This window comes from Haliaeetus leucocephalus, unplaced genomic scaffold (assembly GCF_000737465.1).
Source record: "Haliaeetus leucocephalus isolate CR32 unplaced genomic scaffold, Haliaeetus_leucocephalus-4.0 Scaffold151, whole genome shotgun sequence".
Lineage (NCBI taxonomy): Eukaryota > Metazoa > Chordata > Aves > Accipitriformes > Accipitridae > Haliaeetus > Haliaeetus leucocephalus.
In genome coordinates this window covers 6918696-6938889 of record NW_010972587.1, presented here as the reverse complement: position 1 = coordinate 6938889, position 20194 = coordinate 6918696, and the positions used below count along the sequence as shown (strand labels likewise).

The following is a 20194-nucleotide window of genomic DNA, read 5'->3' as shown; positions in this document are numbered from 1 at the left end:
ACAGCTGTACTTAAATAGATGTGCCAGGGCAGCAGACCTGAAGCATAAATTATTCTACAGCCGAGAACCCTTCTCGCTGTCAATGAAAAGTAGAACAGACTGAATCTCTTTGCAGCCCTACACAGAACACTGGACGTACCCCAGATCTGGTATACTGGTGCCTTCCCAACAGTTTCCACACTGGCACACCCTAAGCACAGCCAGTCCTCTTCAGTAAGACAGCAAATTTGGGTGTGTAAGACTACCAGCTGACACACAGACAGCATGAAAAACGTGAAGAAGTACATCCATTATCCACCTGATTCTGTCGTATTTGTATTACTAGGCAGCAAAAGGCCAAAGATGCCTCAAAGATGACCTGCAGTGCAAGGCCAGCCCAGGTACATACCACAGAGCGAAGGAGATCGCCAGTGAATTGCTGCTCCTTGCTGGCAGCACTTGTGGGCATAAGCTGCAATACTGGTACACAAGCACTCACAGTCCCCACCAAGATTGCAGTTACACGTATCTGTGTGACAGTTTTTGACAAAAGAAGTCACATCAATCTGAGGGGGGAAAAAAAAAAGAAAAAAAAAAAAGAGGGCTGGTGATTTAGTTGCACGAGCTGTACAAATTCCTGTTGCACCATTTTCAGCAGGAGTGCTACCTCTGGATTGACTGAATTTAACACAAAAATAAGGTATTTTCTAAGGTTTGGGTACATTCCTATACAAAAAGTGCACTTCGAATGGACAGCTTGTACCTACATCACAGGCCAAGAGAAAATTTCAGTCAGTGACTATTAGTAAGTATGGCTGTCCACACACTTGCTGTTCATTGATTTTGGAAAGTGTATTGAAGCTGGCAGTTCTGTTTTTATAAGGCAAATACTGCCATCTATAGTCATCCTGTCAGTTTTGCATGGACAAGAGCAAAGAGCTGCAGCTCTGATTATCAAGTAATTAAAGTAATAATTTGTGGAGGGGGTTCTGGTCAGGGAAAGAAAGCTTGAGCATGCTGGTGACATTTTGCAGGAAAATATTTCTGCACTTATCAAGATTTTAATATACTTTGCCTGCAAACCTTTATTAGGTCAGAAACCCACCTGATTTGGTGTAATGTGGGTTTTAATCATGTTTTTTGTAATGTTGAGCAACGTTTCCAAAACAATGTTCTTACTCAACACACGGAATGTTTAAAGCAATGCTTTTCTTTGGTTTAGGCTCTGGTCTAGCTCAGTTGTAGAGCACTCAAATGGCACATGTCAGATTACAGAAATACTGTCACGGTAATAAAGCAGCACTTATCTAACACGGAGACAGCTTCTCAGCTGGCAGTTGCTAGAAGCTGGCAGGGATACGAAGACTGTTTTTCTGCCTATGGAGAGAGATGCCATTTTGCTTTCATTCTTTTTCTTATTTTGAAAACAGGGATACCACTGGGGCAGGGGCACAAGCATTAGCTGCCTTGAAAATGGCTGCAGTATCTTTGCAGGAACCACCAGACAGCAGATTGGCTCCAAAGAGCTCAACCTGTCTCTCATGTCTGCAGGACAGCATCTCCCCATGGGTCAGCAACATCCTGCTGTTGTGGCAAACAACAGCCTCGTGTCAAAGCTTGTGCTGAGTTCAGGAGTTATTGAGGAAGACTTTTTTTTTTTGTGAGTGCTGAGGCTCCTCAGCCCCCGCTGAGTTCAGCGCTTAGCTAGGCAACTGCAATCCATCAGTCACTGACAGCCAGAGATGCAAGATTTTGTCTCCCCGAAAATGGGGTTTTCCAGCCTCAGCTGAACTCTGCGGCTGCCCGTCCCATGGGCAGGCGCTCGCCTCCGCGCCCAGCAGGATCCTCCACCACCTGCACGGCAGGAGCGACTGTAACAGCGCTGTGCTCCAAGCACGTCCTCAAACCCCCACCTACGCTTTCTGTTCCTTCCGTGCCCCCAGTGCCAGTCTCTGCTTGGGCTTTTTCCCATGGCACCCAGTTCCCCAGCCATGCAGCCTGCAGTCAGCTGCAGATATCCTTGACAGGAGGTCACTTTACATTACATTTGTAAGAGCTGTATTTTCACACGCTGATGAATAGGTTGCAAAACCACCTGAAAGATGTTTGCTATACAGGCTGTCCCATACAAGATGGACGTGTGCATATGAAAATACTTGACTACTAATTAAATAACATGTTTTGCATCTGACATGCTTTTTTTAACATAAGTATGCTAAATTTTGGCATAATGTTTGCAAATTTTAGTCACAGCAGGGATAAGATATAGAAAATTAATGTTCAAGAGAAAACATCTTTCTTTGTGAGTTATAATAATACAGGTCCTTGAAAACTCTCAAAAGTTCCATTTTTATTTATTACTTTCCACTTTGAAAACACACTCATCATTATGTTCTCAGGCACAAGCTCAAAAAATTCTTTACATAGTAACTAAAGTCAACATTAATAAATCTCTCGGGTTAAGCTACTGCAACCTCCTCCTCAGGCAAATTCCTAACCATGTTGATATCAAACTTCAGTCCTGAAAGTCAGGAGGTTCATCTGGGACATCTAATGATCTCATTTAGTATTAATAGTCATAAAGAAAATAAGAGACTGAGACGAAATGTTTTAGTGGCTCTTGCTTGCCCAGGTGTAAAGAAGCACCTTCAATAATTAAATACCTTTGGGGGGCTAAAATCAGAAACAGGGAAAAATGTATAAAGCATGTCTTGCATTGATAAAGGGTGGACTAAAATAGAATAAAAGATTCCCACACAAGTTATTGTTGTCCCCATCTTGTCTAGACTGAACTTAAGGACGTTCTTGTAACTCAAGTCCCAGGCTCAGCAAGGTATTGGAAAAACAAGGACACCAAACCTCACAGTTTTGATAAAAAGCAGATGATAAGCTGTCAGCCATTTAAAAGTACTGATAGCTCTGAAGCTGAAATCTCATTCTCTCATATTTCTTTCTATATTGAGCAGGACAGTTAACAAAAGAAAACCATTTGAGATAAGCTGTAGGCACATTACACAAATGCTTATTTTAGAATCCTGCAATATATACAAAAGCCTTAAAAATTTTGTTACCTATATAAATAAAAGCTATAAATAAAACCTAAACAGAACAGAACTTGATTATCCAGTTTATTAACTCATGGCTCCCAGTTATCACTATTATGTTTAGGCTCCAGCCTTGACAGGAACAAGGAGCTCTGCACAAACATAGCCCACCCACACAGAGATACTTGCAGGGCTCTACTCCGTATCCTCCACAGCACTCAGACTGAGGGGAATGGCAAGAAGAAATTAATTACTGGAATTTCAATATTTTCCTACATGAGAGCACATCTTGGATATTTAATAAACTTACCACATTGCGACAAGGTGCAAAAACATCACTGTATAAAATTGAGCATTCCTTTTTGGCATAAGGGAACTTGCTCTGATGTACCTCACATGGTCTTAGTGTTTCATTTGGGCTCTTGCACTTAAAAACAAGCAAAAACACCACAAACATTTTATACGAAGGTGTGTTTACCATGGACTCAGGTACACTATAGTATCATGTAATTCAATACCTGCATACTCAGAAAACAAAAATAAAGTTTAAATGCTATCTTCTTCATCTGCTCCTTTCCCTGATTTGTTGTTATAATTGAAAACATTTGCACAAAAAAGAATCTTTGTGTTTTGTTCTGAAGTACTAAAATGTTCCTGCTGTCTGCTCAGCGCATAAAGACAAGATGTTTTCTTTGTGACACATTATAATCATTACCAGAGCAACCAACTGCAACATCACAAACAAATACATGGTCCAAATCCATCCCTGGTGGTTTTGCACTGACTTTAAATGGAGTCACACTACAGATGGCTTTAGCCCTGTAAGTTCAAATAAAGAAGGAGCGGTAGGAAGAGAGCAACCCATAAAAAAAAATAGAGTCAAAGATCGTCGTGATAACTCAAAAATGGCTGAGATACAACTCCCTCTCTTAAAGTCTCTCTTCAAGAAGAAAAACAAATGAACAGAAAAATGTAACAAAACGACACTCAGCTCAGAAAACATGAGTTCATCCAAACCCATACTCTCTTGGTGCAGCAGGGAAGCTCAGGAGGGGGTAACAATGGATCTGTAGGCAGTATTGGGGTGTCCCAACGCAGCCTCAGCTGCAAGGCATTGCCCACCTATGCTGCCCTCCTGTGTGGATGCTCAGATGCCACTGTGGAGGGACATGCTGCCATTCCCAGGAGGGAGAAACCCTGGAAGCATCCCATGCTTCCTGGTGCCAATGCAAGCATGTTTGCCAGTAGCAGAGTTGGGTTCTAGGCCCCCAGCTATCAAATACTTCTTTACAGTATTTAGATTTTGCAGAAGACATGGCCAGGATACATATCTACGAAGGCCAAAGGTCCTTTCTGAAAAAAACCCCTAACACCTACTGCAGAGCAGATGAAGTGTCAAGTCTGGCTAAGCGCAGGCTGCCTGCAAGGCCATTATTGAACTCAGATCCTGAGGGCTCTGGCAGCCACAGAGATTGGAAGATTACATGAGATTTAAAAAAAAAATATATATATATGGCCACAAAAATGCAAGTACAAGTTTGTGCTGCATAAGCAAAGGTTGTAACATCCTGGAAGTTAATGTGCTATGCAAACATTATACACTTTATTCAAGCAGCCACTGAACTGATAAATTGGAAAAGAAAAATTCATACACTCAATACAAAACAGTTACACGTTCCTTTATGTACCACCTTCTAGATGAGCAGTATAACCACCAGCACTACACATTTGCCTTGCTTGCTCACAAAATTTAAACATTTTGTGTAGAGTAAAATAGATACAAAGGAAGATATTGAGGGAGAGAAACCTCAAAATCTTTACTCCAAAGCAGAGTAGGCATCATATTCTTTCATGAGGTAAGAGATTTTGGTTCAATTTCCTGCTGTGAGTCAAGGAGAGAACAGATTAAAAACTGGTTCTCACAGACGTCTTAAGGGAGTGCTTTACAAATACTGATTTTTCAGAAGGTTCACAAGGCTATAAAACCTTACAACTTCTCAGCACAAATTAATAAAATACCTATTCTCCCATGTTATAAAACACAGTTGCAGTCATCCACTCTCTACAGCCTCTTTCCTTCTCCTCAGAAACCAAGTTTCCATCCTGGATTTTGCCTGTTGCTGTTCTGAGCCTTTTCTGTCTCACCCCTTAGCAGGGCTGCTTCATCAGTTTGTTCTCTGTTTACAAACTGCAACTAAAAAGAATCACCAACTTTTTTTTTCAGTGTTCAGAAAGAGACTTTTTTCCAGACCTTTTTTTTCCAACTCTCAGATTCTATTTACTTTCAAATCCTGATGCCTCCAACACCAGAGAAATTAGAATTGTTTTTAAAATTTGGCTGAATCCAAAATATCAGAAGCAATGTATCTAACTTCGTAGGAAACTGAAATCCAGACAGCTATGATAATTATCTTATATAGGGGAAAATATATTCTTCTCTAAAGAGATTGTTTGGTTTCATTTAAATTCAGTATATGTTTCCTATGACATAAGACATTATTAACACATTTCACATCTACAGACATAAAAGTTAAAATGTCCTCTTATACACCCACCATGAGTTTAGAAAATCACTGTACATCATGTGCTTATAATGTGTTCATTTATAAATTAAAATTATGATCCTTTTTTTCCAAATTTTTACCGGACATGGGACTTACCTGTCCTAATACCCAGCTGTCTCCAAACACCTGTGCATTTCTCACCTCCATGTTGTTTGATGTGGTCAGATCATTTGAAGTATATTTGTCAAAATTTCCACACAAACCTGCCAGTTTACCCTAAAAGAGAAGAAGAATTTTTTTTTTTTTTTTTACTTATACTGACAGTCAATAATCAGTACTAATGATATATGTGGAATAAAGCATTCTTAAATGGAAAAAGGTGAATGCAACTCTGATTTATACTTTGAAAATATCTGACACTCTGCTATGCTTACAGGTCCATATTGCAAATAATTTTTAATAGAAATTTATGTTTTCATTTCTTCTTCCTGTTTTTCAGAACCTGTTTTTACTGTCTGCCTGTGAAAAAGGACTGGAATCTAGTCATATTTTTTTTCTGAAAGCTTAAGAGTGCATCTAGTCTAAAAGTCAAAAGTTCAGGTGAATTACCTCATGATTTTGAAGCCTGACTAGTTGTTGTCATTAAAACTTGCTGCCTCTAATTTTAGCTCACAATAGCAAGAACATTTGTAATAACAGTTACAAAAGAGACAGCTGCAACTTTCTTGCATTGGGCCATGTGCTGCTGATGGAAAAAGTATATATACATGCATACATGTGTACGTACATAGACAAAAGATATTTCTGCACAGCAGTAAAATGTAAAGTTGGATTTCTAGGGTGCTGTGGCTCACTTTAATTAATTCTTTTTCCTTAAGGTCTGCTGTAGACATTATCTTACTGAACTGGAGCCTCTGGAAGAAACAGTCATTGGAAACAGAAGGAGCTTGAAGTATTTGTGTCCCTGCATGTAACTTGCAGAACTAGAATTCAGCTCCCTGCTAGCTTACTCAAAAGCAGAAGAATTTTTTTTCACTATGTGTATTGATGGCTGATAAATCAGCTTGTATGTGAAGTAAGCATTTTATGGCTACTGGAACAAAAGCCCATAGTAATGTTGTTTTAAAAGAAGATTAGATGATCGTTGTAACTTTAACACTTCAAAAAATCTGATACTGTATTCTACCATGGAGTGCTTTCTTTTCTTTTACTGGAAAGAGCCCTATCAATATGGGTGTTCATGGTTGAGATGAAGCAGGAATGTAATTACTGAATGTGCAGATACAGTTACTCTGCCAAGACCCAAAGACTGAGTTGCAGAGACACCAAGGCAGATGACGATGTAGGAATGTAACAGAGAAGAGCAACTGGCAAGAGAAGGAGCCTCATATTCTTCCCTGCATCATGGCTGAACCCTGTCACAGTATACTTATTAGGTTTAAATGTCAGGTTTTGTCTAGATCCTTTCCTGTATCTTGTCTTCTCAATTTAAACCCAAGATATGACTCCATCTGTTCATCTCAGCAGCCTCTACTACATCTCCGGGTGCAGTTCCATCATCAGCCTAATCCAATCTGTGCTACAAACCTGCCATCTTCCATGTCACTAGATATGGAAGCTTCTTTTCCATTGGCTTCAGCAATTATGAAAACATGCAGTAAACTGGGTAACTCAAAACTAACCCTCTCTTCCCGCCCCTGAAGTAACTTTGAGTCAGGGCTGAATCACTGCATATCTGCAAGGTTGCAATGTGTGGAGCAGCAGAGTAAACATGCATGTAGAAACCATCCCTTCTCTTCAGGGGTCCAGCCATTAAATCACATTCTCCATCTCTTCCTAACCTGGGAAATGCTAGCAGCTGAACACCATGATAAACAGCTATATCACTGGGAAAGTTAGTCACGAAGAAAAGACAATCACAATTATTCAATAAGAGATCACGTTAGCAACACAGAGAGCTACACAAAATCTCAGGCTTTTATTTTGGCTCACCTTCCATCGAGGTCCAACTTTAACATGAATCATTGTCTTCTTATCCCACAGAATTGTGATGTCCTGTTCTGGAAAGTGTATCACAGTATAATATCCAGCCTTCCAAAGCTGATAGTTAGATTTGTTTTCCTGTCCCCTCAAGGTCTTCTGACAGAAATGAATATTTATTAAGATCTAATAAAGTAATTCTACCAACATATACCACCAGTTAATAACAAAGTGTATTCCAAAGAATACTTTATCTTTAGGATATAGCTGGATCAATAATATTACTAGAAATGTTGTTTAATATTTTGATATTTTGTCTTTTCAATCATTCAAGATTGCTTTGATTTTGTACTTTGGTTTCCCTTTCAAAACCAAGCAGAAAGAAACAAATAAATGCTAATATGTTTTGACTGCTTGAGGCTTTTGAGCAGTCTTCTTTGTAGGACAAATAGAACTTGAAAAAAACAGTGAAAAAATAAGGTTTTTCCTGGGACCTGCTACTTTATCCAGGCCTAGGCACTTGTACTATGTTAGACTGAGAGATGTTTTCCAAAAACATGCTCCTTTAGAGTTGTAACTTTACAATGCTTATCTTAAAGGGCAACCTGAAAAGGAAAGAAAATAACTAACCTGCTTCTCGGAAGGTTCACTAAAATAAATCTCGGTGTCTCCAACAGTGATGAAAACATTCTTCGAGCAAACAATATCATTGTCAAAGCACTTTTTGTTCTGAGCAATTATAGATATATTTGAGTTATCTGTGCTCTGCAATATGAAGAAGAAATCATTTTACTTATAGATTCAATTGCATTTCACTCCTGCAGATTTATACCAGGCTTACCATCACAAAAAGATGGATAACTTCGTATTTACACATCTTTGAAATTAAATTTAAGAAAGCTACCAAACAAGGAAATGCATTTTTAAATTCAAAGCTGAACCCCTAAGCAACTCAAACTTTGGAGTTAAACACAAAGAGCCATTACATTCAGCAGTGAGTCCTCTTTCTGGGGACTTCACAAACTCAGAGGATCAGCCTACCCCTAAAATAAGAGTCTGGTTTAGGCTTTTAAAATGTCCTCATACGTGGAATTCAATATTTACTGCACCGTATGGTTGTCAAAATTGAGACATGCTATAAAAAGAGCTTTATTTTTAAACCAAGGTACATGAGATCAAGCTGTTTTCATATTTTTAGAACCAAGAAACCTACCATCTGTCAGTAGTAGATAGAACAATTTTTGTACCACCACCCATCAAAATTCACAAAGCATCAATGTTATTGGAGGGGGCAAATGTTTCTGCTGATATATTTGTTTGTGTTTTTTTCTTTAACATCTAGATTTGTCTAGTCTGTTGTCTTTTGATTTGTTGGTGTTTTAGCACCCCAAATTTGAATTCACTGCCTTCCCAATCCCATATCTGTTGGCGCTCCAGCCTGTAAATTAATAGATTCTAGGCACATAAAATCACTTTTGGACCTTGGCTCAACATGTCTGTTTATTCATCTACAGCTTCTGTGGTTCTTCTGTACCCTGAGGGAAACACACATGCACCTTGTAATTCCCCATGCTAGGATTGGCACTGGAACAAAGGAGATGAGCTGTATTTTCAGAGTTGATAACACTACCACAAACAAAAATAAAGTTGAGTTACTCGTATTATTTCTTATTTTAATTTGCCTTTCAATTAATTTCTGTATGAATCCTTAAAAGTCAACAAGAAGCCATAACTATAGAAAAGATTTGAGAGTGTTAACTTCATAACATTAATATAAGCTAATAACATTGCTTCTGAATCCAGTTTAATTTTTGATCTAATTCAGTCCTACAGTCATTACAAACCTGAGACAGATATGAAATAAAAATCTTGGAGGTGGCGAGCTATATATCTTACCCGCTGAGTCATCCAGTCTTATGAGAGACACTTGGGTACTGCTGGAAACAAAAAGATGTTTAAACTTCTCTTCTTACTCCCACCCTCCTTTAAACACTCTCTGAGACTATGACTAGCTGAAACTACTTGCAGGTGCTAATGGGCACAGTGGGATAGATGGGAACCGTGGCTTCCAGTTCCCCAGTCCTGGGAACTCCTCTTGGCTCCCAGCCAAGCATCTCTCCCCAGAACTTTCGCTCCCTCCCTTGGCCAGTGTAGCTCTGAAAGGTGCTGGGTACATACTCCTAACTACTCCTTGCCTGTCTCACTTTTGTACCCTTATTTGTTCTGTGCTCATCAGAATTCAAGAATAAAAAAACCATATCAGCAATTTTTCCTCATCAGTGAGAAACATTGCATACAGAAAATATGGGTGCTACAGGAAGCAGCTTTTTGTTTTTCCTTAGTAAAAGTCACCATGACCAAACTGTTTAAAGAGCACTTTCAACACAAACCAAAAAAACAAACAAAAAAAAACCCAACCCCCCCCCCCAAACAACCCAACCCTATGCGATGGGAAGCATAGAGGTATTTTTGCTGCCACACAGAGGAGGTGCTACAGCTTTGCTCCCCTTAGTCTATCTAGCATAGCCCACCAGCCAGAGGATGCTGCTACTTGGCGTAGGAAACACTCTACAGCTAGTGTGAACAAGTGCAAGGAACATAAGGTGTGGGAGACTGCCTGCAACCTTTATGTTACCCTGATGCCAGGGCTTAAGAAACAGGTGGTATGTGTTAGCAATTAGCTTGGTAGACAATGGTTCAGGTGGGTAAAGTTAGCCACTAGCTGCTAGTGGTACAGGGGTGTAGGAAATCAGCTCTTCATGATTTAGCAGGGGAACTCAGTTTAAAAGTACTGAAAGCTGCAGGGTAAAACAAAGTTCATCTGTTCCATTCTGTTGTAAAGTTGTTTTAGGTTGCACTCAGAAAAAAATTGGTCACTACCTTTTTGGGAAATACATTGTGTTTTAATTAAGCCAGGCTTGCTGCTGGAGTCAGTCCCATAATTATTCCCCTCCAAGACAGATAACAGCCCAGAGCTTTTTTGGATTTATTGGAGGTGATGTGGTAAGTTAAAAAGGACACAAACTCATTAGTGTGGTAGATAGGATGCAAGCTGATACATTCTGTGCTGGCCAAATGAAAAGCGAGCAAGGAAACTACCTCCCCACCATGAGTCCGTTCAGAAAAGGACTTTGCTTGCGGTCTGTGGGTCTATTTGATGCCTGGGACGTTGTGGGCTGTTTTCATTGCAGAGTTCATTCCTCTTCAGTTAGCTTAGCCTCAGCAAAAGGGGACACTCTGAGTTAATAGGGAAGCAATGTCTTCACTGTAAAAAAAGAGATTGAGTGCTTTATTTTAAATAAGGATAGTTAATTGAGGCTAATTATCCCACAGTAAAAATACACCTTTTTTGGCAATGGAGACAAGTTCGTGGAGCAGCAGCGGGTAGCTGTATTAGCTATGCTAATTGAAGCTGCTGCCGGTGCCTTCTGACAGTCCAGGCCAATCCCTTCAGCTGAACAGCATCAACATACTCAAGTCAGAAGTTTTTGTGTATGGTTGGGATTCGAGCCAAGGGCAAAAGTTGAGTTATATTTCAAGTTAACTCTGCAGTAGAGAGAAGCCTGGAGACAGGGAGTGTTTTGCTGACCAAAGCCAGAACAGGGAGTCCTGAAGACATGTGAAGTATTTCCTTACTTGTAGGACTGCATGTTGGTGTTAAATTACTAGAAATGATGCATGATGGAAAAGCAGAGAGGCAGTGGCGGTGGTTCAGTAGAGCTATGAGTAAACCAGACATTTAAGAAAAAGGGCTTTGCATTAAATCCTGAGTCTTCTGTGCTTTCTCTCTTTCTAATTAAGTCTTAGATCTAAACCCAAATATAAAAATGCCATTATGGATTACTTATCTCTTGTGGCTCAAAGCTTTCACAATAAGATTTTCTTTACATACATACCCTTGCCATTCTCTCCATACACCTCAATAAAAATTGATTCCTTTCCCAGCCATACAGTACCAGCCAAATTCAAAGTTGAATGACAGTTTCTATCATGGTCTTCAAATTATTCTGTAACTGCTACATGTGCAGCTTCTTCTTTCAGCAAGGAAGAAATAAAGTGCATTTGAAACTTGGCACTTAACTATTGCCAACGCAGAAGAAAGAACAGGGACTATTTAGATAAAGTGAGGATCATCTTTTAATGTTTGTATAAAATGGTGATGTCTTGGGCAAATCTCGACAGCTTTTAGGGACTGTGATAGTATAAACGATAATGATCGAGTTCCATCTCTCTAATCCACACTGGATCCACACAGGTATGAAGCTTTTGTCATTACCGCTAGAAGAAATGTCTGAGCAGACACTAGGAGCAGGTCTAATGAATAACAAGGTGGGGGTTTTTGTTGGTTTTCTTTTTTTTTCTGCACAGTCTCTTTCCAAGGCAGAGTCGCTCTTTACCTTTTTAGGTAAAATGCACCCAACAGAGGATGTACTACAGTTCATCATGTGAAACCTAGTTACACTGACAGAAACTAGAAATAAAATGATTTTCCCACTGCAAGAGTATCTTCCCACGTAAATTACCATATCCAGTCTGTTCCAACTTAATATCAGTTTCTTTGTGATAACATGGAGTTGCCAAGCAACAGGGAAGACAGAGTCACAGCTCTGGGCAGTCAGTCAAAAGCTCATTGTCAGTCCTGCTTCTCAGGACATTCTTTTTCTAGACTTCACTGCACTTTTTTTCCATATTTCTTCCTAGCTGAAAAAGCAAAGCACTGCTTTCCTTTTTTTTTTTTTTTTTTTTTTTTGTAGTGCTTGGGAATGCTAGGGTTTATTTTTGTTAGAAACTTTCTATTTCAATAACCCATTAGAAATTTTCTATTGCTATCAACCAATAAAAAGACTGTGCAGTGTGCTTACATAGTCAAAATGCAGCCTGGGAGAAGACAACTTAAAAGTAGCTGCATTTATCCTCTTTGAAAGTTTCATTAAAATCTCTCTAACTGTTCAGTGTGAAGACACATTCTTTTCCATTCTTAATACCCTCTTTCCGCCCCCCCCCCCTTTTTTTTTTTGTTCCGTACAATACGCTAACTTGCAAACTAGGGCAGCCATAAAAGCATGTAGGGACGTACTGGGAACTGCATAGACATAATTAGTCCTATTTTCCTTTTGTTTTAATGATTCTTTAGAGGTTTTCATATATAGCCACACACACAAATACAAAAACTCTAAAGATACTGAAAAAAAAAATACAGTAGTTTAAAAAGTAGAATTTGCTTTCTCCTTCCTACATATTTTCACAGAGATACCATTAGCTCTGTTCAAACTTAACCTTTCAGGAAATTTTATGGAAACTCAGAATTAGCTTGGAGGTTATTTATTGGGCTCTGAGTTTCTTCTGAAGGAACTTGACAATTGAAGCTATTACTTCTAGTGAGCTTGATCCTAGGAGAAGTAAAGAATCTTAGCTCAGATTTAGGGAGCATTTAGGCATAAATATTTAAGTGTTTTTGGAGAGCAGACAAATGCCTTGGCATCCGACATGACCTTGCTCTGTTAGTTTCTTGTGCCATTTTTGGGAGGTGGGGGGGTGGGTGATCTCCAGCTAATCAGTGAAAACACATTAATTATGCAAAACTCATTCACAATTTACACCAAAAAGCATCTCCTAGTGGGAGGCTTCTTTCGTTTTGCTGGTGTGATAATTTCTTCTGTACCATTTCAAAATTATATCTATACATTCTGTGTAACTTTAATGCCTGCTTTTGCATCCTGTACAAATTTGTATGGTCAAATGCTTTTCTCCATAGCTATTCAAACATTGGAGCAATATTGCTTGGAGTCAGCAGATGGCACTGATACACACTGTCTCAGTTTGGGAAGAAATCCACGTGAAATTTGGGAAACAATGCTATAGGAAAGATAGTAAGTGATCCTCTTACAGGAGAGAGAAAAGGAATAGTAATCGTACTTATTTTTCCACTAATGTTATATATTTCTGTACAAGTATTTAAAAAAACCCACATTTAGGAGCTAAGAACCTAAGAGCTAAACTGCTCATGCACACACACATGCACATAAATTCTCTTTTCCCCAGCATCTTCTACAGAGCTGCAAATTATGTGATTATTTTCACTTAGAATATGGCAAAGAAACTTGCAATACACCTGTAAGGTATGACACATTTCTAGCATTGTAGCATAGTTGAGTAGAAATGGAAGAGAGCAACATGACTGAGCAGATTCACTGATGCAAATTCAAAGGGAGTGAGATTATTCCGGCTACTGACTCACCCTCAAACAGCTTCCAGATGTCTGCTAATGCTTCCATGATAACTCTTTCCTATTTCTTTCAGAGTGACTTCCCAAAAGGATACACCTCAGGCAGAATAAACTCTCAACAACTCTTGAGAAAGATGTATTACAAGTATCTGTGTGTATGTATACAAGCAATAGAAAAATAAATCATTATATCATATTTCCTTTATTATACATCAGTTTTTTGTAGTAGATTTTATGGCAATATAGAGTTGTTGGGTGTTCTGAGGTTTTGTCAAGAATATTTTTAAAATCCAAATAATTTTAAAAATCTATTGCTAATAATGAAAAGTACATGGCAGGGAATATTTTACTTGATATACTTCAAAACCTTGTTCTAAGTTAACTTTTCTTAACTTTGAAAAAGTTGATTAATCAGAGATCTCTGGAAAGGTTTTGGTTTTCTTTTTTATATTTTGAGAACTATATTAAAAGGTTTGAGAAAAGATCATTTAGAACGGTTTTTCTTTTGTTTCACTTACTTAGCTTTGCCTGCTTGTGTATCAGATTTGTCTTTTGCACGGGTCACATTACTGCAATCCCTTTCTAATTAAAAATGAGATATTCTGAATATTAAGGATTTGGAGACATCCAAATATTTGTTTCAAGTGACACCTTCTGCAACACAAACTATTCTGAATCACAAATCAGCAGCACAGTTGGTGGTCTTAGTTTTAAATATCTAAATAGGTATTTACATGAGACCTATTAGTATTGTTCTATTAATAAGTGCATGATAAATGTCAGTATTTTATCATTGTTGGTTGTAGTAATAAAGCACAACATAACAGGAAAAAAAGGACAAGACATAGTGGTGATAAATTTGCCTTTTCTGAGCTCCCGCAAATGATGGCAGGAGCTAGAAAGATGGAACTTGCACAAAGCTTTTATTTTTTAAAATATAACGAATGTTAAATGTGTTCATTTACACTGCTGAGGTTTAGTTTCTATGCATTCAGAAACAAAAATACTCATATCCTGACCTAAACCAGAGTAAATTTAATTCACAGTTGTCGTAGCTCACTCACAAGACCCAGAGTCGGAGGCCATCAACTGCTAAGCAGCATCCACAGGTGACTAGCCCGAGCATCCTCCCACTTCAAACACAGCAAAAGGCTTTCATTTTACAGCTGCCAACATACCATACAGCTTCCTGAAACAGCAGCACGTGATGCTGGTTTTTGCTCATCTTTACTGCTTTATCAGCAGAAGATGGGCATCAGCAGTCCACAAAGCTGTACCCACCACAGGCAATCCAACTTGGTCAGTCATTCTTACAGTGAACAGCCTTTTCAGGCAGCCATCAAATTATAACATTTTAGAGTCAGTATAGTCAAAGGGCTGTTAGATGCTGAACATTAACCCAAAACCAGAAATTCAAGGTGAAAAGGTCACTTTCTTCAAGCTGTGTGGTCGCTAAATGCCAATCTCCTCAGAAAGAGGATCCAACTTCTGAGTCACACTATGCACACACCACCTCCAAACTGCCATTCTCATGGCAAGAAACTTTTCCCCAAGCCTTTCCTGGAAGCCCTCCATGCTAATCTGCACAAATTGAAAGAAATCTTTCCTTTGTTGGAGAAGAAAAGTGATTCATTCGCTGCATAATTTAATGGTCTGGAGAATCAGGTGGTGGAGACGGAAAGGCATGTAGAAGTAATTGAGTCTGAAATCATTGATCTGGAGAAAATGGAACTAGAGCATAAATCCATTGCCAACTGTAATCAAATCTTTTGCTCACAGAAGGGGTAGAACAAATGGAAAAACAGGTACAAGTCAACGTTATCTGAGCACTGTGCTTCTCAGCTGAAGGCAAGGATGGAAGGGGATGTCTCCCACAGGGAGCTCACTACTGACCCTTACAGGACTTCCAGACACCCAGAAAAAAGAGGGTGTCCAGAAAAGTTTCCTCCAAAATCATGGGACTGATGAAAAGTAAACTGTTGGTATTCTTTGCAACTAGAGCAGGGCAAACTATTCACCGTAAACAATATTTTCACTGAAATGTAGTCTCTCTGAACACAAATTTGCACACAAATTGTCAAGAAACATATCATTATGTCTACACAGTTACTGTTGCTCTAAATTATTTCACAAGTGGTTTAGGTGAACATATTTTGGCACGTCACTTATGAAACTGTTTGCTGGAATGTGGCTTTGAGGATTAGATATGTTAATTAAAAAATTAAAGGCATTCTGACTGGAACCCCATGTTACAGTTTTATTCCCTGAATAGATGAAAATTACTTTCAGAGTCAGGTTTCCAATTTAAAACATTTGTAATTTCAAATTCAACATTATTTATTTTCCCATTAAAATCTTCAGAGTCTATTAAAAGAAAATATTTCTCTTAACAGTGAACAGTCAGTTGACAACATTGGTTAACCATGAACCTGCAGCTTTAGTCCTCCATACAGTGACTAACAGCAAGCAGAATGTATTAATTTTACAAACAAGCTACAAGACAGACCATGCAAAATACTATTTCATTCTATAGGTTTGCCAGCTTCATGGATCTACAGGCTGGCTACCTGGCACAAATTATGTTGGAACAAGCTGCACAAAATTTACAGACATTCAATTAAGGGAAACCGGGATAAAGGCTACTCTGCCTCCTCAGATGTGACAAATCAGTAATTTAAGAATTGTTGCTTTGTGTGTGATTGCTCCAGCTTATGCTCAGTTTCATTTAAGAAATTTACCATTCAAGATAAATACATCAGTGAGTAACAGGTAAAAGATTATCAGTGCATCAACCAACTTCTGTATTAAGCACTCTAATAAAAGCATCATAAACTAAAAGCTTTGAACTTGCCTCAAGTTACAAAAGAAGGGATATGCAAGAAAAGAACTCCCTTGCTGCATTCCCTAGGGCAGACCAGGTATCTAACACTGAGCATTGCTCATCAATAGGATAATCATTTGGGAAACTGTAGAACTGGTTCACCCGACACATGTTTTGTTAAATGAACCTCTGCCTTAACAAATGGGCTCTCATGTGGTGTCTTCTGGCCCAAAAGAGTTACATCTGCACTTCTAATCGGCATAACAGTTCAATTATTTGATCAAATGTCTGGTTATTGCTTTCATAATCCTCCAACACACTAAATCTGGAGATAACTTTGGCTTTAAAAGAGCCTTCATGGTTACATCAAAAAGATTTAAAAGGTGACTAAAATGGCCAAACCCCCAATGTCAGATGAAAAGAAGTGCAAATATTTTTATTGCATACTTTAAAGTTAGGACTAATCCATAAAGTGTGAATACTTGAGGATGAGGGCTTAGTTCTTCTGACCTCCATCTTTCAGGATATAGGAGTAACACAGTCCTTTTTCTTGGCTTTAGGACCTTATTGGCAACCTTATTGACAAAGTTAATGGAAAGACTTCAGTGGGTTGCTTTGGGTTTTCTTTTAAAAGGCAGATAAGCATTACAACAGAGCTCCCTATCATTCAAGGATATTCTGACAGGTAGACTATCCCTCTAAACTCTTGCTTGGAGACTTCCCCAAATCAGAGAAAATATAATTCTGCTTCTCAGAAGAGAACAAGTCTGAGGGGCTCCAAGGGCACTGACCCTGCAAGCCTTAATAAACGCACTGAACTGCAGGACTGAAAACTACCACAAAGCTAGAAAAAGGGCAACACGTGATAGAAGACAGCAATTTTACTATAGAAGCAGAAGTCTATGAAACAGGCAAGGGGAAGAAATAGACTGCAGGTACAAATAACACACAGTAAAAGTTTGCTAGAAGAAAACCACGTTTTGTTAAGGAAAGAACGTAGCATCATCAAAGACAGAAAATGCACAAGAAAATGGAAGAAAGCAAGCTATTTGAATATTTTTAATTAAGAAATAGGTTGGCTTAAATTCATCAGTATTCAGATTAGCTAAAATGAAGTGTTTACATGATCTACACTGATAAAACTGAAATGAATTGGTCTGCTAAGTTTTTTCTTTTTTTCCTTTGAAATTACTGAGGTTTTAAAATGTTAGAAGCAAATATTGATGTCTTCCCTGTGACTGTCATTTATTCATACAGGGACTTTACTTCTCAGTGTGTAATGTAACTCCTAATTCCTTGAAAAAGATGAAGTTATCATTTAATGAGCCACTACTGCCCTAATTTTCTTAACTGCTGCATTAAATATTTTTGGTCATTTTCTGACCGATAGATATATCTGTTGAACTAGTTATAAAGGGCTTTTTCATACTGTCAACTTAAACAAAAAGGCCTGCCAGATGATACCAGTGTTGAAAACAAAGTTTGAAGTTTCATAATTGGCTGAAAGTTGATACTTGATTTTTCACCCATAAGAGCACAAGAGCTCCTTATTAAAAACATAGTAAAAGGTAAGGATGACTTCTTTGTTTGTTACAGCGCAATACAGGGACAAATTAAAGAGCTGTTCAAACAGATCACATTTAGGGAGGTTAACAGTCAAATGAAACAGTGAGGGTTGGTAACGTGGATAGGAACAGTGCATTATCATGCCACTGGGGACATGGGATTCAGATCATAATTCTTAGACTCAGTTCTACATCTGGGAGAAACTAGTACGCCAACAAATTTATTGTAGTTATCATTTTCCTTATTGCATGCTACAACACCTTTGCTTAGAGTATATAAAATAACAGAGACAAAGCGGTCCACTTCTCATAGGAAAAAGATTAGTAAAAGGGAAAGGACAAAGTTATTACAGTGTCATATATACAATACTACAACCACTCCAGCTGTTTCAATTTCAGATGTTTGGTGAGCCCTTTACATGTCATCCATAAAAATCAGCCTTGTAACAGCACCACAAACTACCATTAAGTCAATGGATTGTGTACTAGCAGCTATCAAGTCTATGATGTTCTGCAATACCTTACAGGTGGGGAACATGAAGCACACAGCACATACACACCATGGCAGGAGGGTAGACTAGATGATCTTTAAGGTCCCTTCCAACCCAAACCATTCTATGATTCTATGACTTAAGTTAAAAAAAAAAAACAAAAAACAAAACAAAACCAAACCATGTTGGTTTGTAGAACAGGTAGCATGGTTTAGGTGGCAAGACCGCCCCAGACAGCTATTCCTGCCAAGGTGTTAGGCAAGACATTTAAACTTTCACAACTACCTATACTTTCCCACCTTTCATCTGGCTTGTTTATTTGGATAACAGGCTATAAGAGACAGTGCTCTCTTGCATACCTTCTGAACAAAGAGTAGCTCAAGGGAGACTCATTATATTGCTCTGATACCACTATTAAAAAAATGTCACTGCACATGGCCACAATGTAAGGGAGGATGACTATGAAGAAACAGCCATGGAAACCTCTGCTCTAGGAACAACAAAGCATATTTCAAAAAAGGAGCAGCCTCATCATACTGTCAGGTCTGCACATATAATGTAGTTTAGCCACATCAGTATGTGGTACAACTGCATAGATGTACGTGGTACAACTGTGGTGTAACTCTGTACATGCAAATAAAAGCATATGTGAAATTGGAGGATGGATGACACTTTGGATTATCACTCAGGCTGCCACTAGGAAGATGCCAGTTACATCTGTTTCATATATTTTTCTCACATAAAATTCCATTCCTGCATAGTAGTAGCTAATTTAGTGCCTATCTTCATGGTAGCATAGTTACAGTTACTTTTTCTGTTCACTGATTTGCATATTTCATTGTTGAATTTCATCCTCCAATTTATCATGCAGTGTTTTCTGCCATAAGACCTTCTGAACCTTTTGGTGGTCTGTCTTTGTTTCAGCTGTTCAGGCTGATTCTTTACCATCAGCATACTCCACCTCAATCCTCACACCACCTTTTCAAAATTGTTTCTCAAGATGCTGAACACAGGTCTCAGCATGGATCCCTGTGGGATATCACCAGGATCTCTCCATTCTACAAAAAGTCCATTTATTCCTATCTTTTAACTTCTAACTTTTAATTCGTGTCTCAAAGAATCTTCACTCTCATCCTATGAGAGACAAGTCTCTAAAAAATATTTGTTGAAATCTGTCTCCAAAAGGACTTTAAGCTAAAATACACACATATTGACCTGATCATCCTCATCCATATGTTTATTGACTTCATGGAATAACTCAGAAGATTCATCATGCATAAATTTCTTTCACAAAAAAAAAAAAAAAAGTTCAACTCTTCCCCAATTGTAAATTCTCTTTATTAGAATTTCTATTAATTTCCTTCATATGTAAATCAGACATATTGGTCTGTTCCTGCCAAATTCAGCCATGGAGTCCTTTTAAAATATACTGCTATCTTCCATTCCTCTGATTCCAGGACTGCACATCACATAGTTCATCAGTTCTGTCTTTTAGTTCCCTCAAAGCTCTTGGGCATCTGCCATATCATCCCATCCTTTGTTTCCCCCCCCCCCCCCCAAAACGCCCCCAAAACTTTCAACACA

The 20194-nt window shown here is 38.5% G+C and overlaps 1 protein-coding gene across 1 annotated transcript in view; it reads right to left on the bottom strand.

The window, feature by feature from the left end:
• The window catches only part of OTOGL (otogelin-like), a 95796-nt gene that overhangs the window by 37100 nt on the left and 38502 nt on the right, over positions 1-20194 (bottom strand). Inside the window, exons 27-31 of the mRNA XM_010561966.1 lie at positions 8138-8272; positions 7520-7666; positions 5684-5803; positions 3334-3450; positions 389-545 (exon numbers count right to left, since the gene is read on the bottom strand). Of these exons, the coding sequence (XP_010560268.1) occupies positions 389-545; positions 3334-3450; positions 5684-5803; positions 7520-7666; positions 8138-8272 (676 nt within the window). The remainder of the gene's footprint in view (positions 1-388; positions 546-3333; positions 3451-5683; positions 5804-7519; positions 7667-8137; positions 8273-20194) is intronic.